This window comes from Vombatus ursinus, unplaced genomic scaffold, assembly GCF_900497805.2.
Source record: "Vombatus ursinus unplaced genomic scaffold, bare-nosed wombat genome assembly UNPS02014932.1, whole genome shotgun sequence".
Classification (NCBI taxonomy): domain Eukaryota; kingdom Metazoa; phylum Chordata; class Mammalia; order Diprotodontia; family Vombatidae; genus Vombatus; species Vombatus ursinus.
This window is the reverse complement of record NW_020954710.1, coordinates 7,891,187-7,912,056: the sequence shown is the minus strand read 5'-3', so window position 1 is coordinate 7,912,056 and position 20,870 is coordinate 7,891,187. Positions and strand designations below refer to the sequence as shown.

The window sequence follows — 20,870 nt, the reverse complement described above, 5'->3', positions numbered from 1 at the left end:
CATAGAGTATTGGGTCTGGAGTCGGGAAGACTCCTCTTCCTGAGTTCAAATCTGACCTCAGACATTTACTAGCTGTATGACTCTGGGCAAGTCACTATTTGCCTCAGTTTCCTTCTCTGTAAAATGAGCTGGAGAAAGAAATGACAGACCCCTCCAGTGCCTTTGCCAAGAAAACCCCAAATGGGGTCACAAAGAGTCAGGCATGATTCAAATTACTGAACAACAACAACATCTGTCTGTCTGACTGTCTATCTGTCTGTCTATCTGTCTGTCTGTCTATCTGTCTATCTATCTATCTATCTATCTATCTATGTATCTACCAAATATCAAAGCTCCTAGAAGCCTTCTCAATACAATCAGGGGTGAAGTAAGGATGCTCATCATCACCTCTATTATTCAATATTGTACTAGAAATGTTAGTTATAGCAATAAAAGAAGAAAAAGAAATTGAATGAATTAGAATAGGTGATGAGGAAATGAAAATATCACATTTTGCAGATAATACAATGTTATACTTAGAGAATCCTAGGGAATCAACTAAAAAACTACTGGAAATAATAGAATAGCAAAGTTGAATCGATCTCCAAGATGATGAGATTTCAGGTGATGAGCTTATTCTGGGGAAGGCATAATGTTCAAGGAGTAGAAACCAGAGTAGCTGATGGTAAGTGAAGTAAGATGGAAAAGTCTGAGCCCTTTATAAAGCAAGGCCTTGAGAAGAGTTCATTGCTCCCAAATACATAAATTAAATGTTCTCTTGATCTGACAAAAGAATTTTGCATCTTATAAAATATTTCTTCAATAATTTATCAGAAAGAGAGATAAATAGAGTGACTTTTGAATCCAGGGATTTGGGGAATATGAGGGGAGTTTAAAGATTATCTAGTTTTGTCCCTGTTTTAATGGAAGAGAACATTTTGACCCAGAGAAAATAATAACTCACTTTTCTGTATCTTGAGATGCAGCAAGTCTCAGTAAATAGAGATCCAGCCTTGAAGTCTGAAGGAGGTTCAGGTTATGCTCCTGATACATGCTAACCCTGTGACCATAGGCAAGTCACTTAATCTCTCAAGCCCCCAGGGAGCTCTTAAAAATTATGAATTATACATGAGATCTTTATCTGTGGAGAGAGTTTCTATATTGGAAGTTCTTTGCAGAGAGTAAGAAATTACTTGGTTTATCATCTGTTAGATGAGAGCATTGGATTTTATGGCTCTGAGATCCCTTCCACCTCTAGGGCCACCTTTAATGCTATGGTGATAGGTCTAGACCAATTTTTATACCTCACAGCCCTAGTAAATCAATATCATAAACAGGTGTGTGCTGGTAAATGCTTGACGATTGGCTTTCCAGGAAAAAAAAAGAGTATGAAAAACACACTTTTAAGTTTAATCTGCATTATTAAAATTTTCTCTATCACTTTCTTAAGACTAGACTGGGGTTGGCAAACTTTCTGTAAAGAGCCAGATAATAAATATTTTAGGCTTTACAGGACAAGAGATAAAATTGAAGATATTTTGTAAGTACTGATATAACAAGAGAGAAAACAAATTTCCACAAATTTTTTGATGAAATTCAAAATATAATAATAATAATAATAGATTTCCTTGGGACGGAGGTGTAATAGAGTTCAAGTGAGAAGGATGGATTTCTTTTTTTGGGGGGATAACATTTCACTTAATTTGGATTCAAAATTAGTGTTCATCATCAAAATTGATTGGAAATGTTCATCTGTTAATGCTGATCTGGAATGAGATTTTATATATTTCATCTTTGAAAATGTCTTCACAGAGATAGGTACTGCCAAATGCTAATGTCAGTCCACAAGTATATGATTTTAATTGAGCTGATAAGCTAATAGTCTTAATCAAATTTATTTTCTCTGGACTATAATCAAAAGCTAATTAACTCATCATCAGTAAATGGCTTCCCTTGCTTGGCTAACAAATAAGCCAGTGGGAAACTTTGGTTGTAGCCTTATTTTCACTTTTTGCTTTTAATTTAATTTTAATTTTTAATTTTAATTTAATTAAAAATTTTAATTTCAAGAAATTTTCCAGCCATGAGATATTCCATTGTTTTCCTGTGAGTTGGGAATATTGTGATGTCTGGTAATGTCAATGCATGTCATATTTTTTTAACACAGCTATAGTATTATTGCATAATAAGCACAATGCTTTGTCATCTAATGTGATAACGAAATAATCCACACTCCACTGTGCCTTGGAAGCGCTACATTTGAAATCCACTTTTCTCTTCTTTTCTTGTTTTGACATGATGGGTATGCACCAGTAACAGAGAAGTGTTGCTGTCCGGTGATAAGTGCAGCAATTGAAACGTTGAGATCTGAGTCAGAAAGATTGGTGATTTGTTGTGCAGGAGTGAGGGCTGAATACAGTCTCTGCCCCAACTATTTATCTGCTCCATTGTAGCAGGAAACCAGTCACTGACAATATGTAAACAAATGAGCTCAGCTGTGTCCCAATAAAACTTTATTTATGGACACTGAAATTTGAAATTCATGTAATTTTCACATCATGAAATATTCTTCTTTTGATTTTTTTTCCCCTCAACCATTTGAAAATGTAAAAACCATTCTTAGCTCACAGGTCATACAAATACAAGCTAGGGGCCAGATTTGGCCCATGGGCTGAGCTATAACTGGCTGACCCCTGGTCTAGACAATCAAAGAAATAATAACTCAAGGTCTGATTTGTAGTGTTTGCTAATTCCCAAGATGTGAACGCTCACACTGAAAATTTAACAATGAGAACCAGCAGGAGCTGGTTCCAGCTTGTTCTTGAATGTAAATTTGTTTTGGTCCTGGGGATATAAATAGAAAACATCTGTGAATTTATTGGGGGGACTCCCGGTGTGAAAGCTCCCTTCACTCATCTGTAACTTTTAGTCTTAGTGACTTCGTTAGGACACTGAGAGGTTATATCTTGTCCATGGTCACACACAGTTAGTATGTGTCAAAGACAGCATCTGAACTAGTGTATTTTTTACTCCTAAGCTGGTCCTATCTATCCATTATGCCATGTTGCCTCATAAACATTATCCCTGTTTTATTATTGAGGAAGCTGAGGTTAACTGAAACGAATGGCTTACAGTCACACAAAGTTAGTGGAAGAGTTTGGACTAGAACCCAGCCCTTCCTAACACATCTTTGCTTCCTCTAATAATGTTCTCTCATCAATGAGTAAACTGGAGTCTTATTAAATATGACTCTAGAATAGAGTCAGCAAACTATAGCTTTTGGGCCAAAACCATTCTACTGCCTGTTTTTGTATGGCCCATGAGCTAAGAATGATTTTTTATATTTTTTTTAAATTATGGAGGAAAACATTTAGTGCCAGAGGCATATAATCCTATTGAGTTGCATACATTGTGCAATGTTAAATTAATTAAAAGATTTTTTTTTTTACCATGGATGAATAGTATAGAATTGAATAGAATAGAATTCATTTTTAATCATTTATTAATAAATATTTATATTTAGTCTCATTAATTCTGCTACAAGATGAACAATGGTGATGTGATGATTAAAAAGCTTTGAGAGACATGGTTTCTGGGTAATTTAATCATTTTGTTAAAAAGGCCAGCAGGTTATTAATAAAAGGATGGTCATTTGTCCATCTCTCTTAGATCAAAGACAATCATGGCGGTGGGCTCATAGCTTATATACCCTTTCAATGTGGGGCTGATGTCTCTCATCATCATGTCACCCTTGGACAGAGAAAATATCTCTATACCAGACCACTCCCAGCCTTGGGCTATCTAGACAAAAGGATGGGTCTCTACCCAAGCTTGAGTAGAACACAATGGGCTTCCCCACTTTAGCTTAAATTCCTTGTAAGCTTGGGTGGCGTCTGACTAAGATCAGGAAAATTAAAATAATCTCATTATTAGTAATGTAATTACTAATTAGCAATTAGTAAAATGAGAAATTTAGAAGGGGAGAAACTCTGAATGTCCCCAAGATATTGATTATTAATAATAATTTCTCTCAGTGAAGTCTTAAGGAGTGAGAGTTTTTGAAATAAGCATACTCACAGAATATGCTTTTCATTCAATTTTTATTAAATTTTCAGTTCCAGAGTCTTTCCCTTCCTGCCTCCCCACCCCTTCCTTACTCATTGAGAAGGCAAGATATACAAAACCCCATATAAATATAAATTAATGAAAGATGAATTTCTGTATTAGCCATGTGCTGAAAAAAAAATCAAGAAAAAGAAAAGAAGATTTTAAAATATACTTCAATATACTATACTCTGAGTCCATTAGTTCTCTATTTGGAGGTAGATAATGTTTCATCATGAGTCCTTTGGAATTGGGGTGGGTCATTGCCTTGATCAGATTTTCTAAGTCTTTCACAGTTGATTATCTTTATACTAGTGCTATTACGGTGTAAATTGTCCTCCTGGTTCTGCTCACTTCACTTTGCATCAGTTCATACAAGTCTTCTCAGGTTTTTCTGAAACCATCCCCTTTATCATTTCTTATAACATACTAGTTTTTCATTACTGGTTTCTAAACTTTTAAATAAAATTTTATTATATGTAAAAACATAAAAAAAACCCAACAACCTTTTGCTCATAGCTGTGCACAGTCAGACCCAATGGATTTAGCCCTTGGGTAGGTCATAGTTTGTCAACCCCTGTCATACAAGGTTATATAGACTATCATGTTATATAGACTATCAGTCTGGACTAGGGTGGCATCCTAAGCTCTGCTCTGTAAACAATTCCAAACCACTTACCATTCTCAGGAAGTACAAGGAATAAAAAGATCACTGAAGTTGTAGCTAGATTGTTTTCTTCTTTTCCTACTTCAGACGAGTTCTGAGAATTGGCCCAGTAGGTAGTGGTGGGGCAGAGTGGGTCAGTAAGTAGACTCATTGCTAAATTCTCTTAATTGACTAGGATTGTATTCCACAGATAGGGAAACTTTCATTCCTGAGTGATTTGTGAGAGCCTTCTCATCAGCTCTGAACTAGTGACTTATTGTGGGCAAATAGGTGGGTGGGTGGCTGTTGTCAAGGCTTCTGAGCCTGTGAGGATTGGTTGGACTGGGTCCCAACCCAACAACTCTTTGGGTGCTGTCTGTTCTCTTCCAGTTCAGCTCAGTTTGCCATCCAGCATGCATATCATCGGAGGATTACCCCAGGTCTACACAGCTGCCCAGCTGCACTTTCACTGGGGTGGAGAATTCCATGGCTCAGAGCACCTCATCAATGGAGTTCAGTTTGACAGTGAGGTATACAACTGGAATTTATTTTATAAATATTCCTTCCCATTAGAATCGAGTCTGATGATGGGGTAAACATTGGAAATTTGGTAGTCAGGCAAGTTAAAGCAAAGCAGGTGTTTTACCTAATAGGCTTATATTCCAATTATCCTGGGTTTGAATTGATCTTTAGCAAAGCCTGATCATATGTGAATCTTTGTGAGCCCTAGCTCACAAAGAGCTAGATGGCTCAGTGGTAATCTGGAAAGTGGCGTTTCAGTCAAGTAGTGAGGTTGCAAGCTAGATTGCAAGGGACTTCAGAGAAGTGAGTGGGAGATGAAGATGGAAGGTCATCAAGTATAAATTACTTTTCCTAGGAGTTTGGCTATGAAAGAGAGTAGAGTTATAGGATGATAGCTTGAGGAGATGGCAGGGTCAAGTGAAGAATGGTTTATTTGTTGTTTGTTTGTTTTTTATAAATAGTATTTTATTTTTTTCAATTTCTTGTGAAGATAGTTTTTAACATTCATTTTTAAGAAGATTTTGAGCTTCAATTTTTTTTTCTTCTTACCTCCCTCCCTTTGCCCCTCCTCAAGATGGCAAACAATCTGACGTAGGTTATACATGTGCAATCATGCTAAACATATTTCCACATTAGTCATGCTGTGAAAGAAGAAACAGAACAAAAGGTAAAACCGAAAAAAACAAAAACTAAAAACTAAAAAAAAAAGCAAAAATAGATGCTCCAATCTGAATTCAGATCCATAGTTCTTTCTCTGGATGTGGATAGCATTTTCCATCATGAGTCTTCTGGAATTGTCTTGGGTCATTGTATTGCTGAGAAGAGCTAAGTCAATCATAGTTGATCAGTGCACAATGTTGCTGGTGCTGTGTACAACATTCTTCCGGTTCTGCTCATGTGAAGAATATGGATGGAGGAGATCTGGGCATATTTGTAGGCAGTAGGGAAAGAGCCAGTAGATAATGAAGGAGACAGGAGAAAAAGGAATTAAGATCACAGGTAGAAGGGTTGGACTTGGCAAACAGCAGGTTATGTCTTTTTCAAAGGAGCAGAGAATGGATGAAGACTGATATAGATATAGATAGAGAGTGGTTTTGAGATATGGAGTATAGAAGAAGAGGAAGTCCCTATAAGTAGTCTTGATTTTCCTCAATAAGGTAGGAAATAAAGTCCTTTGCTAAGAGGAAATGGGGGAGTAAGTACAGAATGGCACAGAAGGCCTGAGGAAAATGGAGGTCTAGAATAGCTGTTGTGGAGAATGTAATAATGAATTAGAGAAGAATGAAGGATTGTGCTGCATAAATCATGGCCCAGTGGAGATTAGATAATAGACATTTCCAGCAAACCCAGTCAACTTGCTTCTGTGACTTGCTTTAGTCACATTTGGCAATAGCAGAGTGGCAGCAGAGAAGGGGGGCGCATGGGTAAACCAGGGTTGAGGTTTGTCAAGTTTCATGTACCGATAGGACAAAGGGCAAGGGTTTCAAGGGTAGAGGACAGAGCCCAGTCAAAATGACCTCCATGAGATTAAGTTTATAAGAGCTGAAGAAAGTGAGGTGATAGGGGGTGATGGACTAGAAGAACAGGAAGGGGTGGAGGAACTAGAAGTCACAATGAAGATGAAGAATAATTTTAGGAAGAATAAGGCAGAGGGAGATGAAAGAATAGAAACTCAAGAACTCTGTGTCAAGGAGACTGTACAGTTATGGGTGACAAGATTTAAGTTATGACCATCCCTGTGGATGGTTAATGAAAAGCAAAGAAATAGGTCATGAAAGTTAAGGAATCAGGAAGATCTGAGTTCAAATCCTGCCTTAGACATGTACTGGCTGGGTTTCCCTGAGCAAGTCTCTTGGCCTCTTTATGACTCCTTTATGAATCAAAATGAGAGAGGTGGTTTCAGTGATCTCTAAGGTCCCTTCAGTCTCTAAATCTATGATCCTATGAACTGGGAAGGCAGAGTGTTTGAGAGGACATCAATTGGTATGTTGAAATCTCCAAGTATGAGGGCAAGGATTAGACAGAAGAGGAAGCCTGTAAAGTAAGTGCTGAACTCCTTATATTGGAGGGCCTTGAGGGTTGATCTATTACCATATTAAAAGCATAGATGGGGTGCCATCCATGTCTAGAATGAAACTCAAAGAGAAAGTTGAGTGGTGGTGGCAGAGGGAAGGCTTGGAAATAGCCAGGAGCAGTAAGGAGTGTGCCTGTCTCTCCTGGCCCAGTAATGTTAGCAAACATGAGAAAAAGAGCCCCCAGTCCTGGAATGTGTGCCCACAAGTTTGATCTCTTCTAGAGAAAACCAAGTTTTGTGAGCACAAGAAAATGGAAAGAACATGGGCCAATACCACTACTAGGTCTATACCCCAAAGAGATCAAAGGAAGAGGAAGAGGATCTATATGTAAAAAATACTTATAGCAGATTTTTTTTTTGTTGGCAAAGAAACTAGAAATTGAGGAGATTTCCATCAACTGGGGAATGACTCAACAAGTTATAGTAAATGAATGTGACAGAATACTATTGTGCTGTAAGAAATGGCAAAGGGGATGGTTTCAGAAAAACCTGGGAAGACTTGTATGAACTGCCACAAAGTGAAGTGAGTAGAATCAGAAGAACAATTAATACAATAACAACAGTACTGTAAAGGCAATCACCTTAGAAATTCTGATCAACACAATGATCAACTACAATTCCAAAGAACTCATGAGAAAACATGTTATATACCTCCAGGTAGAGAGCTGATAGACCCAGAGTGCAGATTAAAGTATATTACTTTTCTTCCTTCCTTTTTTTGGGGGGGGAGGGAAGGAGACATGGCTAATGCAGAAATTATTTTGCATGACTATACATATTTCTAAGGGGTTTTTTCTTTATATTGACTTAATGGGTAGGGAAGGTGAAGGAAGAACAGCATTTGGAAATGAAAATAAATTAAAACAATTTAAAAAAAAAGAATATGGGAAGAAAGGGTGAAGAATTCTAGAGCACCTAGAAGGGAGTAAAGTGTAAGAAGACTGGAAAGGTTCCAGAAAGACTGGAAGAGGATAATAATAGCCAGCATTGCCATAACATTTTTAAAAATTTTTAAAAATTTTTATTTAATTTTTTATTGCCATAACATTATAAAGTCTGCAAGGTGTTTTATATAATCTTATCTCTTTTGATCCTCCTAACAATTATGGGCAGCTAGGTGACACAGTGGATAGAGCTTTGGGCCTAGAGTCAAGAAAACTCATCTTCCCGAGTTCACATCTTAGACTTTTACTAGCTGTGTGACCCTTGGCAAGTCACTTAACCCTGTTTGCCTCGGTTTCCTCATCTATGAAATGAGCTGAAGAAGGAATGGCAAACCACTGTAGTGCCTTTGCCAAGCAAACCCTGAATGGGGTCACAAAGAGTCAGACACGACTGAACAAAAAACACTGATCCTTCAAATTGCTCTACAGAGGCATTGATTTCCCTAGGAGGCATCAGTTCCATGTGACTTTTCCCTGGCACATAGTTTTTAAAGGCACATAGACTGTAAAGTAGGAGTTCTTAGCTTGGGATATGTGAATTAAAAAAAAATTGTAACTGTATTTCAATATCATTGGTTTCCTTACAATCCTCCATAGTTTATTTTATGCATTTAATGAAAACATTAGTCTGAGAAGGGTCCATAGGTATCACCAGACTACCAAAGGGTCCTTGACACCCCAAATTTTTGGAACGCCTGCTTTAAATGCACATTACCCATTATTATAATTTTCCTTCTGTTCTTTGGTTGTCTGGGATAGTGGTCTTCAAAGCAGGGGGTGTAGCCATTGGAAACTCAAGGGGCCCATAGATTGACCTTAAGTTGTGCGATCAACTAATTAGATGGTTGCTCAAGGCAGGAGGGACAGCTATCACAAAGTCTGATTCCTGGAAGTTGTTTTTGACTGTGTCCTTTTTTAATTTTTGGACTTACGCTACCTAACATATTTTTGAATATGTTGAACTGAATTAGCATCTTACCTGGGGGGAGGAGGCAGGGAACATTAGGAAAGGGCTTCCATGGTATCTCCCCAATGACTGTTGCATCATATTCTTGCAGGGGACCCTGGAGTTCAGATGAGAGAAGCCTTGTTTCAGGCTTCTGTGGTTTTTCCTTTAGAGGAACATCTAGATATCATCTTGACCTTTGCTCTGTCCCCACAGCTACACATTGTACACTACAATTCTGAGAAATATGGCAGCTTTGATGAAGCCCAAACCAAGCCTGATGGTTTATCTGTGGTCACAGTCCTCATTCAGGTAAGCCAAAGCTCTTCATTTTTACCATGGCTGGGTTCAGATGGCTCGCTTAGAACCTGGAAAGAGCTCTTCCTTTCCATTCCTGTTCATTGTGTTTGGGATAGAACTATCTTACATTCCCTAGAAGCTCAGACCCTGCTGTGGGGTCATTTCTGTACCCAGTCCCTGCTCACCATCACTAGCTCACCCCTAATTATCTATTTCAGGGCACCACAGGTTCCCCCAAAATTTCATATCAGCTTTGACTTATGTTTGAAGGGCAGAATTAGCAAAACCTAGACACAATGGTGATAATTCCAATACAATCTAAAGGCAAGGGTTAAGCATGAAAACTTTGTTAGAAAGATTAGCCATTTTCTCATGTTCCCAGTGTATATAAAGGGGGAAAGTGGAAAAAGCATTTATTAAACTCCTACTATGTGACACTTACAAATATTATCTCATTTCATTTTCACAACAACCTTGAGAGGCAGGTGCTGCTAATTATCTCTATTTCACAGTGGAGAAAACTGAGACAGATGGAGGCTAAGGGGCTTTCCCATAGTCACACAACTGGGAAGTGTTTGAAGCTGGATTTGAACTCAAGTGTTTCCTGACTCTAGGTCCAGTGCTCTATTATGACACCACTTAGCTAACTCTAGTCCTGTGTATGATATGTGTGGGCTATGGAGGTGAAAGTGGGGGGTTCCCCAACACCATTGATGACCATTCATGTTTTTTCTCCATTGGCCCCCCCCCCCCATCAACGGAGTTCTCTTATAATGCTTTGGAATTGAGGCTATCTCTTTTACACCTTGGTGACATCTCTCCAATCCCCAACCTCCTCACCACTGAAGGCCCTGGAATGAAGCAAGGAGAGCAAATAACAAATTATATCATTAGGGGAAGGAAATAAGCATTTATTAAGCTCCTACTCTATGCCAAGCACTGTGCTAAGTGCTTTACAAAGATTATCTCATTTGATCCTCACAACCACCCTGTGAGGTAGGTGCTTTTATTTCCCCCACTCTGAGGCAGACAGAGATGAAGTGACTTGCCTAGGGTCACAGAGCTAGGAAGTGTCTGATGCTGATTTTGAATTCAGGTTTTCCTAACTCCAGGCTCAGTACTCTGTGCACTATGGTGCCACATAGCTGCCTCTAGGGGAAAGAGTCAAACATGCCATGCATAATATTGCTTAAAACAAGCTACGTTAGTACCACTTAATAATCACTTATGGCTATTCTCCTTAGAGCAGGAGATCTAAAAGGGAATCTTTGGTCATTTAATAACCCCTCCTCCCACCTTCCCATCACTCTGAGAGGTAAGGCCAGAGGTGGGGAGGTGGGGAGAGCCTTGTAGTCCAAATCTTGCTTTGGCTACTTAGTAGCCATATGATCTTGGCCAAGTCAATGTACTTCTTCAATTATCTATAAACCAAAGATATACAAAGGATCAGATGAGACAATGCCTGTGAATCATTTTGTAGCTATAAAGTGCTTTGTGAAAGCTTTTTTTTTTTAGATAATTTTTTGTTGGTATTTTCTGTTTCTTACATAACCTTCCCCTACCTGGAGAGCCAAACAATATAACAAATGGGAATTTTTTTTTTTTAGAGAGGGGAAATGTGTTAGTGCAACTAATCAATACATTGAAAAAGCACCCAAACCTTTGCAATGTGTAGCAACCCTTGTAGACCTCCCACCTCCAACAAGAGCTAGGCTGGGGGAGTCTTCTTATATCTTTCCACTCGAATCCTGCTTGATCTTTATAACTTTGTTACATTTCCTTTTGACTTTTTGGAGCGTCATTGTTCTTTCCATTTACATTGTTGCAGTTGCTGCACATACAGTTTCCTTGGTTCTGCTTGCTTCATTCTTCTTCAATTCATATGGATCTTTTCATGCTTCTCTGTGTTCATCACATTGTTAGCTTTTTAAAATTTTATTTATTTATTTATTGTCCACATCTCTCATTTCACTAGTGTAACGAATTCTTTTTAAGGAAACTCTGCCCATCAGTTCAAATCAGCAACTGGTCTGAAACTGATGATGTAGTAGATAGAGGGCAGGTCTGGAGCCTGGAAGATGAATTCAAGTTGTCTCTGGGGTTAGCTAGGTGGCCCAATGAACAGAGCACTGGCCCTGGAGTCAGGAGGACCTGAGTTCAAATCCAGATTCAGATACTTGCTAGCTATATGACCCTGGACAAGTCACTTAACCTTGATTGACTCAAAGAAAAAAAAAATGTCTCTGACATATATTGGGCAGGTCCAGGCACTTAGATCTCTCTAAGACTTTAAGCCAGTGGTGTGCTGTTAAAGGTTTTAACTACCAGCTCTTGGGGATAGGGTGAGGGGATGTGTGAAGGATGCATTTTTAAACTTAGCCTACACTATTAACATTTTCTCCATCATTTTCTTAAGTCTAGACAATCAACAAAACAATGAAGTGCTGATACAGAGCCTTTGCCAATTTCTGAGGGCATAAATGATCATATTGAAAATTTAACAAGTGCCTTTCCCAAGACTCCACAAACCCTTTCTTTAAGTTATTCTTATTTAGAACTAAAAGAACTTTTCCTGGGAAGATCCCGAAGGGCTCCATGAGCATTGTCCCTATTTAGCAATGAGCAAACTGAACCAGCTTGAGATCTCCAAGTGAAACTCTCCTCATCATCTGCTTTTCCACACTTCTTCCCAGAGAGGCCACCTAGAACAGTGCAAAGAGGGCTGGACATGGAGTCAGGACAGGCCTAAGCTTGATTCACTTTATAGCTGAGTGTCCATGGGTCAATTTCTTAACTTCTCTGAGCCTCAGTTTTCCCATCTGTGAAAGGGAGATGATAAAACCCAAACCACCCACTTCCCAAATGAGATGTTGGTGAAGTGCTCCATTGTCAGCTATTATTATTATTCCCTCTTCTTTACCATTCTATACTGCCATTGTACTCCCTCAATATTCTGCTTTTTTCCTATAGGCTAAGAAAGGTCCAGACAATATTTATTACGAGAAGCTTTTTTCCCATTTGTCTGAGATCCAAAATGTAGGTAAGTCAACACAGCACCAGGGGAAGAGAAATTAGCCCAAGGGACACATCAAAGGGAGGAGAGAAGAAGCAGGCAGACAGTTTGGAAATAAGGACCCTTCTGGGGGCACCCCGATTTTGGAGGCCAGGTTTCTCTTGCTGCACATTTGCTCTTCAGGGGGGGCCCTTGGAAGGATTTGTCTGTAAACTTTCCTTATGGTGAATGGCTGTGTTTGGGGAGTTCTGGTGCATAAGTCCCAGGATCATGACAGAAACAAATATTGTGCAGAGGTAAAAAATGGAAAATTTGGCATCAGGGGATTTGAATTATGTTTGAGAACTGATTTTCTTAAGAACTCAAAATAGTTGACTATTCTTCCTGTGGGGGATAGGGTGGGAAGATGACAGAAGGAGGGTGGTTTTAATGGTTCCTTACAACATCCCAGTGATAATCTTTGGATGGACCAGGAGCATTTTCCCATTTAACTTTACTGGAAGATAGATCAGGGATAGAGTTTTTACACAACGTAGTAAGTCCAGTCAGAGCCACAATTCAGCCTCATGACCACATCTGTGTGGTTTCCCCAACCCCAGGGCCATATTGGCCAGCCATCTATGCTTGCCACAGATCTACTGAGTGACTCAACCTCTCTCATTTCCTATCTCTCTTTTAGGGGAGAATGTAACTCTGAACTCCATCGACGTTGAGCACATGTTGCCCCATGACTTCTCAAATTTCTACCGATATCAAGGCTCATTGACCACTCCCCCCTGCACTGAGAATGTCATATGGACTGTTTTGGTAGAACCTGCCACCATTTCTACAGCACAGGTAAACATTTGCGCCTCTGTTATTATCCTTGACAAGCTTCCACTGATGGCTTTGGAGATTGTAAGGAATTAATTCAGCTGCTCCACTCTGTCCCCTGGTTTCTCCTGATGTTTGTTTCATTCAATTAATCAGAAAGCACTCATTAAATGCCTACCATATGCCAAGCACAGTGCTAAACACTGAGAGTACAAAGCAAGGCAAAAGCAGTCTCAGCTTATCAATACTTGATAGAGTGCCTGGCAAATAGTAAAACCTTGTTGACTGCCCTCAGGGAGCTCACAGTCTAGTGGAGGACACAACATGTAAATGATTCTGTACAGACAAGATATATACAGAGAAGGGCTATGAAACTGGGCATATCCTTTGACGCAGCTATACCACTCCTAGGTCTGTATCCCATAGAGACCAAAGGAAAAGGTAAAGGATCTATTTGCACAAAAATATTTATAGCAGATTTTTTGTGGTGATAAAGAATTGAAAATTGAGAAGATGTCCATAAATTGGGGAATGGCTGAACAAGTTGTGATATATGATTGTGATGGAATACTATTGTGCTATAAGAAATGAGGAGCAGTATGATTTCAGAAAAACCTGGGAAGACTTACATGAACTGATGAAGAGTGAAGTGATCAGAACCAGTAGAACATTGTATACAGTAATAGCAATACTGTACAGTGATCAACTGTGAATGACTTAACTATCCTTTTTATTTTGTTTTATTCATTTATTTATTTGTTTTTATGACTTAGCTATTCTTAGCAATATAATGATACAAAAGAATTCCAAAAGACTTATGGTGAAAAATGCTATCTGACTCCAGAGAAGTAACTGATGGAAGAGTCTGAATGCAAATTGAAGTGTACCATTTTTTGTTTTCTTTAATATTTTTATGTTTTTTCAATTGCATTTTCTTTTGCAACCTGGCTAATATGGAATTTTTTGCATGACTAGACATATATAATCTATATCAAATCACTTGCCTTCCCAAGGAGAGGGGAGGGGAAGGAGAGAGGGTATAGATCTAGTGTGGTATTGCTGGGTCAAAGAGTATGCACAGTTTTATAGCCCCTTGGGCATAGTTCCAAATTGTTTGCCAGAATGGCTGGGCTAATTCAAAACCCCACGAACAGTACATCAGTGTCCCTATTTTTCCACACACCTTCCAGGATTTGTCATTTGCCTTTTCTGTAATGTTAGCTAATCTGATAGGTATGAGGTGGTACTTCAGAGTTGTTTCATTTGCTTGTTGATAGCTTTGATTTCTTCTGAAAACTGCTTGTTCATATCTTTTCACCATTTATCAATTGAGGAATGTCTTATTTCTATAAATTTAGATTGGGTTCCCTATATATTTGAGAAATGAGACCTTTATTAGAGAAACTTGTAAATTTTTTTCTCCTAGTTTTCCTTCTAATTTTGGCTGCATTGCTTTTGTTTGTGCAAACCTTTTCTGAATTAATATAATACAAATTAATCATCTTACCTTTTATGATCCTCTCCATCTCTTGTTTGGTCATGAACTCTTCCTTTATCCATAGATCTAACAGTAATTTTTTTCTATGCTCTCCTAATTTGCTTATGATATCACCATTTATGTCTCAATCATGTCCCCTTTTTGAGCTTTTCTTGGCATCTAGTATACAATATTGGTCTATGCCTAATTTTTGCCAGACTACTTCCCAGTTTTCCGGGCAGTTTTTGTCAAATATTGAATTCTTGTCCCAAAAGGTTGGATCTTTGAGTTTATCAAAGACTAGGTTACTGTGGCCTTTTACTTCTGCATACTGTGTATCTAATCTATTCCATTGATTTAGCTACACTATTTCTTATCTAGTATCAGATTGTTCTGATAATTGCTACTATGTGATTTGTAGCTTGAGATCTGGTACCACTAAGCTATTTTCTTTCACTTTCCCCCCCATTGATTCCCTTGATATTCTTGACCTTTTGTTCCTCCAAATGAATGTTGTTATTGTTTTTCCTAGCTTTATAAAATAATTCTTTGGTAACCTGACTGGTATGGGACTGAATGAGTGAATTAATTTAGGTAGAATTGTTATTTTTATTGTGTTGCCTCAGCTTACCCATGAGCAGCAGTTAATTTTTCTCTGATTATTTAGATCTGTCTTTATTTGTATGAAGTGTTTTGTAATTGTGTTCATATAGTTCCTCTGTGTGTTTTCCTAGATAGACTTTCAAGTATTTTATGCTACATTCAATTATTTTAAATGGAATTTCTCTATTTCTTCCTGCTGATTTTGTTGGTAACATGCAGAAATGTTGATGATTTATGGGGTTTTATTTTATATCCTACAACTTGGCCAAAGTTGTTAATTGTTTCAACTAACTTTTAAGTTGATTATCTATGGTTCTAAGTATATCATCTGGTTTCTAAAATTCTTTCCTCTATTAAGAATCATGGCGACACAGCACAGCCCAGACCCTCAAAGCAAGTGGGTGGATGGTAAAATTTCTAAAACTTTGCTCATGGCAATTAGAGATTGTCTAGTGGTCTTTTGAAACCTAAGACAAATATTAGCACCAGCAATTGTGATTTGGGAAAGACTGCCCTGCAGGCCAGAGATTTAAAAAAATTTTTAAAAAATGCAAGACCATGGGAGCTAGGCCAAGCTGGCTTAATGGATGGTTGATTGGGAAGGTGGGTCAGGGGATATCAAAGAGAGTATTGTAAAGAAATGGCCTATCTTCCTTGAAGAATGGTACCTACCTCCTGGCAGGGAGATGATAGGCTAATATATAGGATGAGACACTTTTTTGGACATGACCCAATATGGGAATTTGTTTTTCTTGACTATGCTTATTTTTTTTTGTAAGGGTTTTATTTTATTTTTTTCCACTGAGGATGAGTGGGAGAGACAAAGAAATATTTGATCATTGGAAAAAATTAATTTACTAAAAAAACAAACAAACCAGAAATGGCCTACATTAAAGGTATAAGGATTTACTTCTTCTAGGTTGCTAACAATCCTATATCTGGCTCAGTAACAAGGTCCCAATTCCAGCCTGGAAGCTAACTAGCCCTTTAGCTTTCACTTCCCCTACATAATGAACATCTCCTGTGTTACCTGCAGCTGGAGAAGCTACAGAACTCAATCATGAATAGTAATCATCAGATACTTCAAAATAACTTCCGGGAGGTTAAGCCCCTCAACCAAAGGAGAGTGGAAGCCAATTTCTCACCTAAAAAAGGAAAAGGTCAGTGAAAGCCAGAACCTCTATGTCAGTCCTTGGCAATGGAGTTTTCTTTCTTGGAATTTATTGGTCATTAGGTACATTAGAGTGTTGGCCATAGTGTATCATACTGATAGTACAAGAGGCCTTATTCTCAGATCCTGGCAGTCCTTGACCCCCAGTTCAGACATAGTGAACAGGTGTCTAAGAAAAGTAACATAAAATTCTAGATGGAGGAGGGGCACTGTTATACTATGTAATCAAGAGAATTGTCTTGAAATGGGGGTATATAGAAAGGTTTCAGGGCTTCCTATGACCTAATAATAACAATAAATTAAATTAATCAATATCAATTAATAAATTAAATAATAATAGCAATATTATTAGGTTGCAGGAGGCACTGAAATAACTTGTAATTAATAAAAATTATTAAAAATAATAATCATGATCATAGCTAGCATTTGTCTTGTACTTTAAGGTTTTCAAAATGCCTCATATATGTTATCTCATTTGATTCTTGTAACAAGCCTGTGGGGTAGGTGTTATTATTATCCCCATTTTACAGATGAAGAAATTGAGGTTGAGAAAGATTAAGTGACTTGCCCAGGGTCAAAAAGGTAGTATCTGAGGCAATATTTGATCTTATCTTCCTGATTCCTTATATCAGTGGTCATTCGGTATTAATTAAGCTCCTGCAATTTGTCAGGCATTGTGTAAAGTGATGGGGATACAAAGAAAGGGGAAAGACAGTCCCTGCCTCAAGGATGTCACAGTCTAATGGGGGAGGCGGGGGGCGGGTGGAGAGACAGCATGCAAACAACCATGTACAGAAAGGATGGATGAGGCAAATTGGAGATTTGTCAACAGAGGGAAAACACTCACATTAAGGGTGATTAGCAAATACTTCTTGTAGAAGTTTTTTAGCTGGGACTTTAAAATCTACAAACTTCTTTGGTTGTTCTCATCGCTAAAATTTTTTTGAGTGCATCCCCAATATAGAAATACTTATTTGCAAGTTATATACATGTGCATGCTAATAATTATAAACATTATAAAACTTAGAGATAAAGAATAAGACATGGATGAAATAATCTTTTATCCTAGAACTTCTAGGAAGCCACTGTTGTTTATTGAGTAGAATAGTGACATGGTCAGATCGCTGTTTAAGGAAATGACCTTGGCAGCTGAGCGAGAAGGGAACGCAAAGAAGAGATGAGGCAGGGAGACTAAATAGGATATTGCAATAGTCTGAGGCAAGAGGTGATGAGGTTGGAAGTAAGGCGGGAGCCCTGTGAGTGGTGATAAAGGGTGTGTATGAGAGATATGAATGTAAAAAAAGACAATGTTGGCATCGGAGTGGATTTGTGGGGTGGATGAGGAGTTAAGGGTGATATCGAAGTTGTAAGCAAGGATGCTTGAGATGATGGTGCTGCCCTAGGCAGTAATAGAAGAGTTTGGAAGGGGATGATTTGGTGGAAAGGGGAAGATATCACATAATGAGATATGTGGTGCAGACTACAAACCACTTACATCTGCTCATTCTCTTCAACACACTTGGTCCTGATGAAAAGGAAAAGAGTCACAGTTCCGGTCCAAGCCCAAGTTCAAGACTGCCAAGAGGTGGCAGTGTAGTGTCAACTGAAACGCAGAAGCCTGGAGACGAGCTGGGTGAATGGCAAGGTTGAAGGGAAGGCCAGGGTGTGGGTGTGCCTTGGGAGGTGAGGTGTTCCCAACAGTGTCAGTGGAAGTGACAGTCCATGGGTCTGGGTTGAAGTTAAGCTATAACTGCCCAAGGGACCAGAAGGGGAAAGATTGGGATCAAGGACAGCTCAGGGAGAGGGAGGAGTTGGAGTGTGTATTTGGAGATAATGGGTGATTGGTGGAATAGGTAGACAAGTCCTCCCCACTGCCCCTGCTATTGTGGGAACAGTGGTTTGCAGCCATCTTTCCACTCTCCTTCTCACTGGTTGATGATGAAGTAAAGCCTTATGTCCCCTCCAAAATGATTAGGATCATTTTCTGGGAGAGGGAAATTTCATCTCTTTGCCAAGAAAGGCCCTCAGTGTGTTGAAAGTCCCTTGATAAATGACTGGTTTTTTTTCTAGAATGTTCTGAAGGTAACAGAGGTGGTGTTCTAAAGAAAAAAAGCCACTCAAGATACTTTTCTACAGTTCAAAAATGGCATGAAAGAGGCAATCCTTATCAGAAATAAAAAGAAGCAGTGTAGATAAACATCATCAGCCTCCAGCTTACACCACAAGCTAGAAGATGCCAGTTCACCATTTCCTTCACCATAAAAACATTCCTTGCCCTGGATCCTTACTTGGTTGCTCCCTTATCTATGCAAAGCTCCTTTTTGGATTACTAACCTTGTGCATTTTCCAGATACCTTAGTGGAACTGCTATTGCTGAAATGATCAGATGATGGAATTAAATTATGCCTGGAGGGATTTAATACAGATAGAACTGATGATAGAAATGGAAATCAATTACTTTGTGAATATTGATTTTTTACTGTTAATATCTGCTTTGATGGATATTAACTCTCAACCAATCTGCCCTTTTATGCATTGCGATATAATAAAATTATGATGCTTAAAAGTTGTCCCTTTATATATGTTTTTTCTTCTTTCTCTTTTTCTCAGATGTTGTACTCCTTGGGATACACTCAGGGACAAAACAGGAAAGAAATGAAAGGAAGGAGAAAGAGGAGAGAGTGGGTATAAGACTAAGGGAAGGTGCAGCTAGGTGGCGCAGTGGATAGAGCACCAGCCCTGAAGTCAGGAGGACCTGAGTTCAAATCCGGCCTCAGACCAAACACTCGACACTTACTAGCTGTGTGACCCTGGGCAAGTCACTTAACCCCAATTGCCTAAAAAAAAACCCACAACAAAAAAAAAACAAAAAAAGAATAATATAAGAGTAAGGGAAGTGAAAGATAGGGATACTAGAGATGGACATCAACAATTCGTACAACATTTTACAACCATACTTTCCAACCTCTACAAAGAAAAGAGGGAGGTATATTTATTCAACTCTTCTCCAGGACCAAGTTTCTTTCTTAGTCATTAGAGTTACACTACATTTTTGTTGTTCTTCTTTCTGTTTACATTGGTGTAGTCATCATGTATGTTGTTTTCCTGGTTCTGCTGACTTCATTCTGCATTTGTTCATATAAGTCTTCTCAAGTTTCTCTAAATTCTTCCTATTCATCATTTCATATGGTACAACAGTATCCATTAGGTTCAAGTACCACAATTTGTTTAGCCATTCCCCCAATCAATTGCCATTTGATTTTCTGCAGTGTTTCTATTTTCTATTATTTGGATCACTCCCTTGGCACTTAGCATATGTCTATCTGGTGTTGAAAAGGAAGAGAGAATAAATGAAAGAGATAAAATAGAAGGTATTCAGAGAAGGAAGAAATATCTGCTGATTGAAGCCTGGAATGACTAGGAAAGGATTTGGGGATGAAGTTTGAAGGAAAGGAACCACATGTCTATGGTCACAGTTGGAACAGACTTCTTGTCCTTGATTAATTCAAGGAGGTATCCAGGACTTGTTCACACCTAGTGAACAACTGATGTGTTTCAACCTGATAAATGTATCAGGGCTTAGCATCTTGACACTTTATTAATTTATTTTGGCTAGGCAATGGGGTTAAGTGACTTGCCCAGGGTCACACAGCTAGTGAGTGTTATATGTCTGAGGCCAGATTTGAACTCAGGTCCTCCTGACTCCACGGCTGGTGCTCTATCCACTGTGCAACCTAGCTGCCCCTTGACCTTTACTTTAAATGGGGTGGAAGTGATATGATTGATCTATTCAATCTACCCAGCACCCCTTACAGAATTATAATACAGAATTGAACAAGGTCATCCCCATTCCCTTCATCTTTCCTTCAGGATCCTTCTTATCTTTCTATCCTCCCATTATTATACACATACATTCTCTCTTTCATATTGATAGTTCTCATTTGCTTTCATCTTTTCTCCTTCTAGTATCAGAGTTTTTTCTATGAAGTCTTTCCTTCTACATCTAGATATTAACAAATCAATGAAAATAAAACTTTCTTTAGCACTTAAACTTTAGCTCTTCTAAATTTTGGATGTTAATCATTGTGGGACACACTGATTGGCAACTGGTGTTATCCCTGCCCTTAAGGGGCTTATAATTTAGTTGGGGAGAATGGATAAATCCATAAATGATAACTAACAGCACCAGGTAGGCATATGTTATGTGCATCTCTCAGCCCATAGATGGTAGGGGATTCAGACAACTATTCACAAGGAGATTACAAGGGACCCTTTGCT

The 20,870-nt window shown here is 38.6% G+C and overlaps 1 protein-coding gene across 1 annotated transcript in view; it reads left to right on the top strand.

Moving 5' to 3' along the window:
* CA6 (carbonic anhydrase 6) overlaps positions 1 to 18,736 on the top strand; it is a 41,654-nt gene extending 22,918 nt beyond the window's left edge. Inside the window, exons 4-10 of the mRNA XM_027843980.1 lie at positions 5,120 to 5,259; positions 9,432 to 9,527; positions 12,486 to 12,555; positions 13,208 to 13,365; positions 16,458 to 16,581; positions 18,129 to 18,237; positions 18,663 to 18,736. Of these exons, the coding sequence (XP_027699781.1) occupies positions 5,120 to 5,259; positions 9,432 to 9,527; positions 12,486 to 12,555; positions 13,208 to 13,365; positions 16,458 to 16,581; positions 18,129 to 18,199 (659 nt within the window). The 3' untranslated portion in view covers positions 18,200 to 18,237; positions 18,663 to 18,736. The remainder of the gene's footprint in view (positions 1 to 5,119; positions 5,260 to 9,431; positions 9,528 to 12,485; positions 12,556 to 13,207; positions 13,366 to 16,457; positions 16,582 to 18,128; positions 18,238 to 18,662) is intronic.
* Positions 18,737 to 20,870: the final 2,134 nt, after the last annotated feature.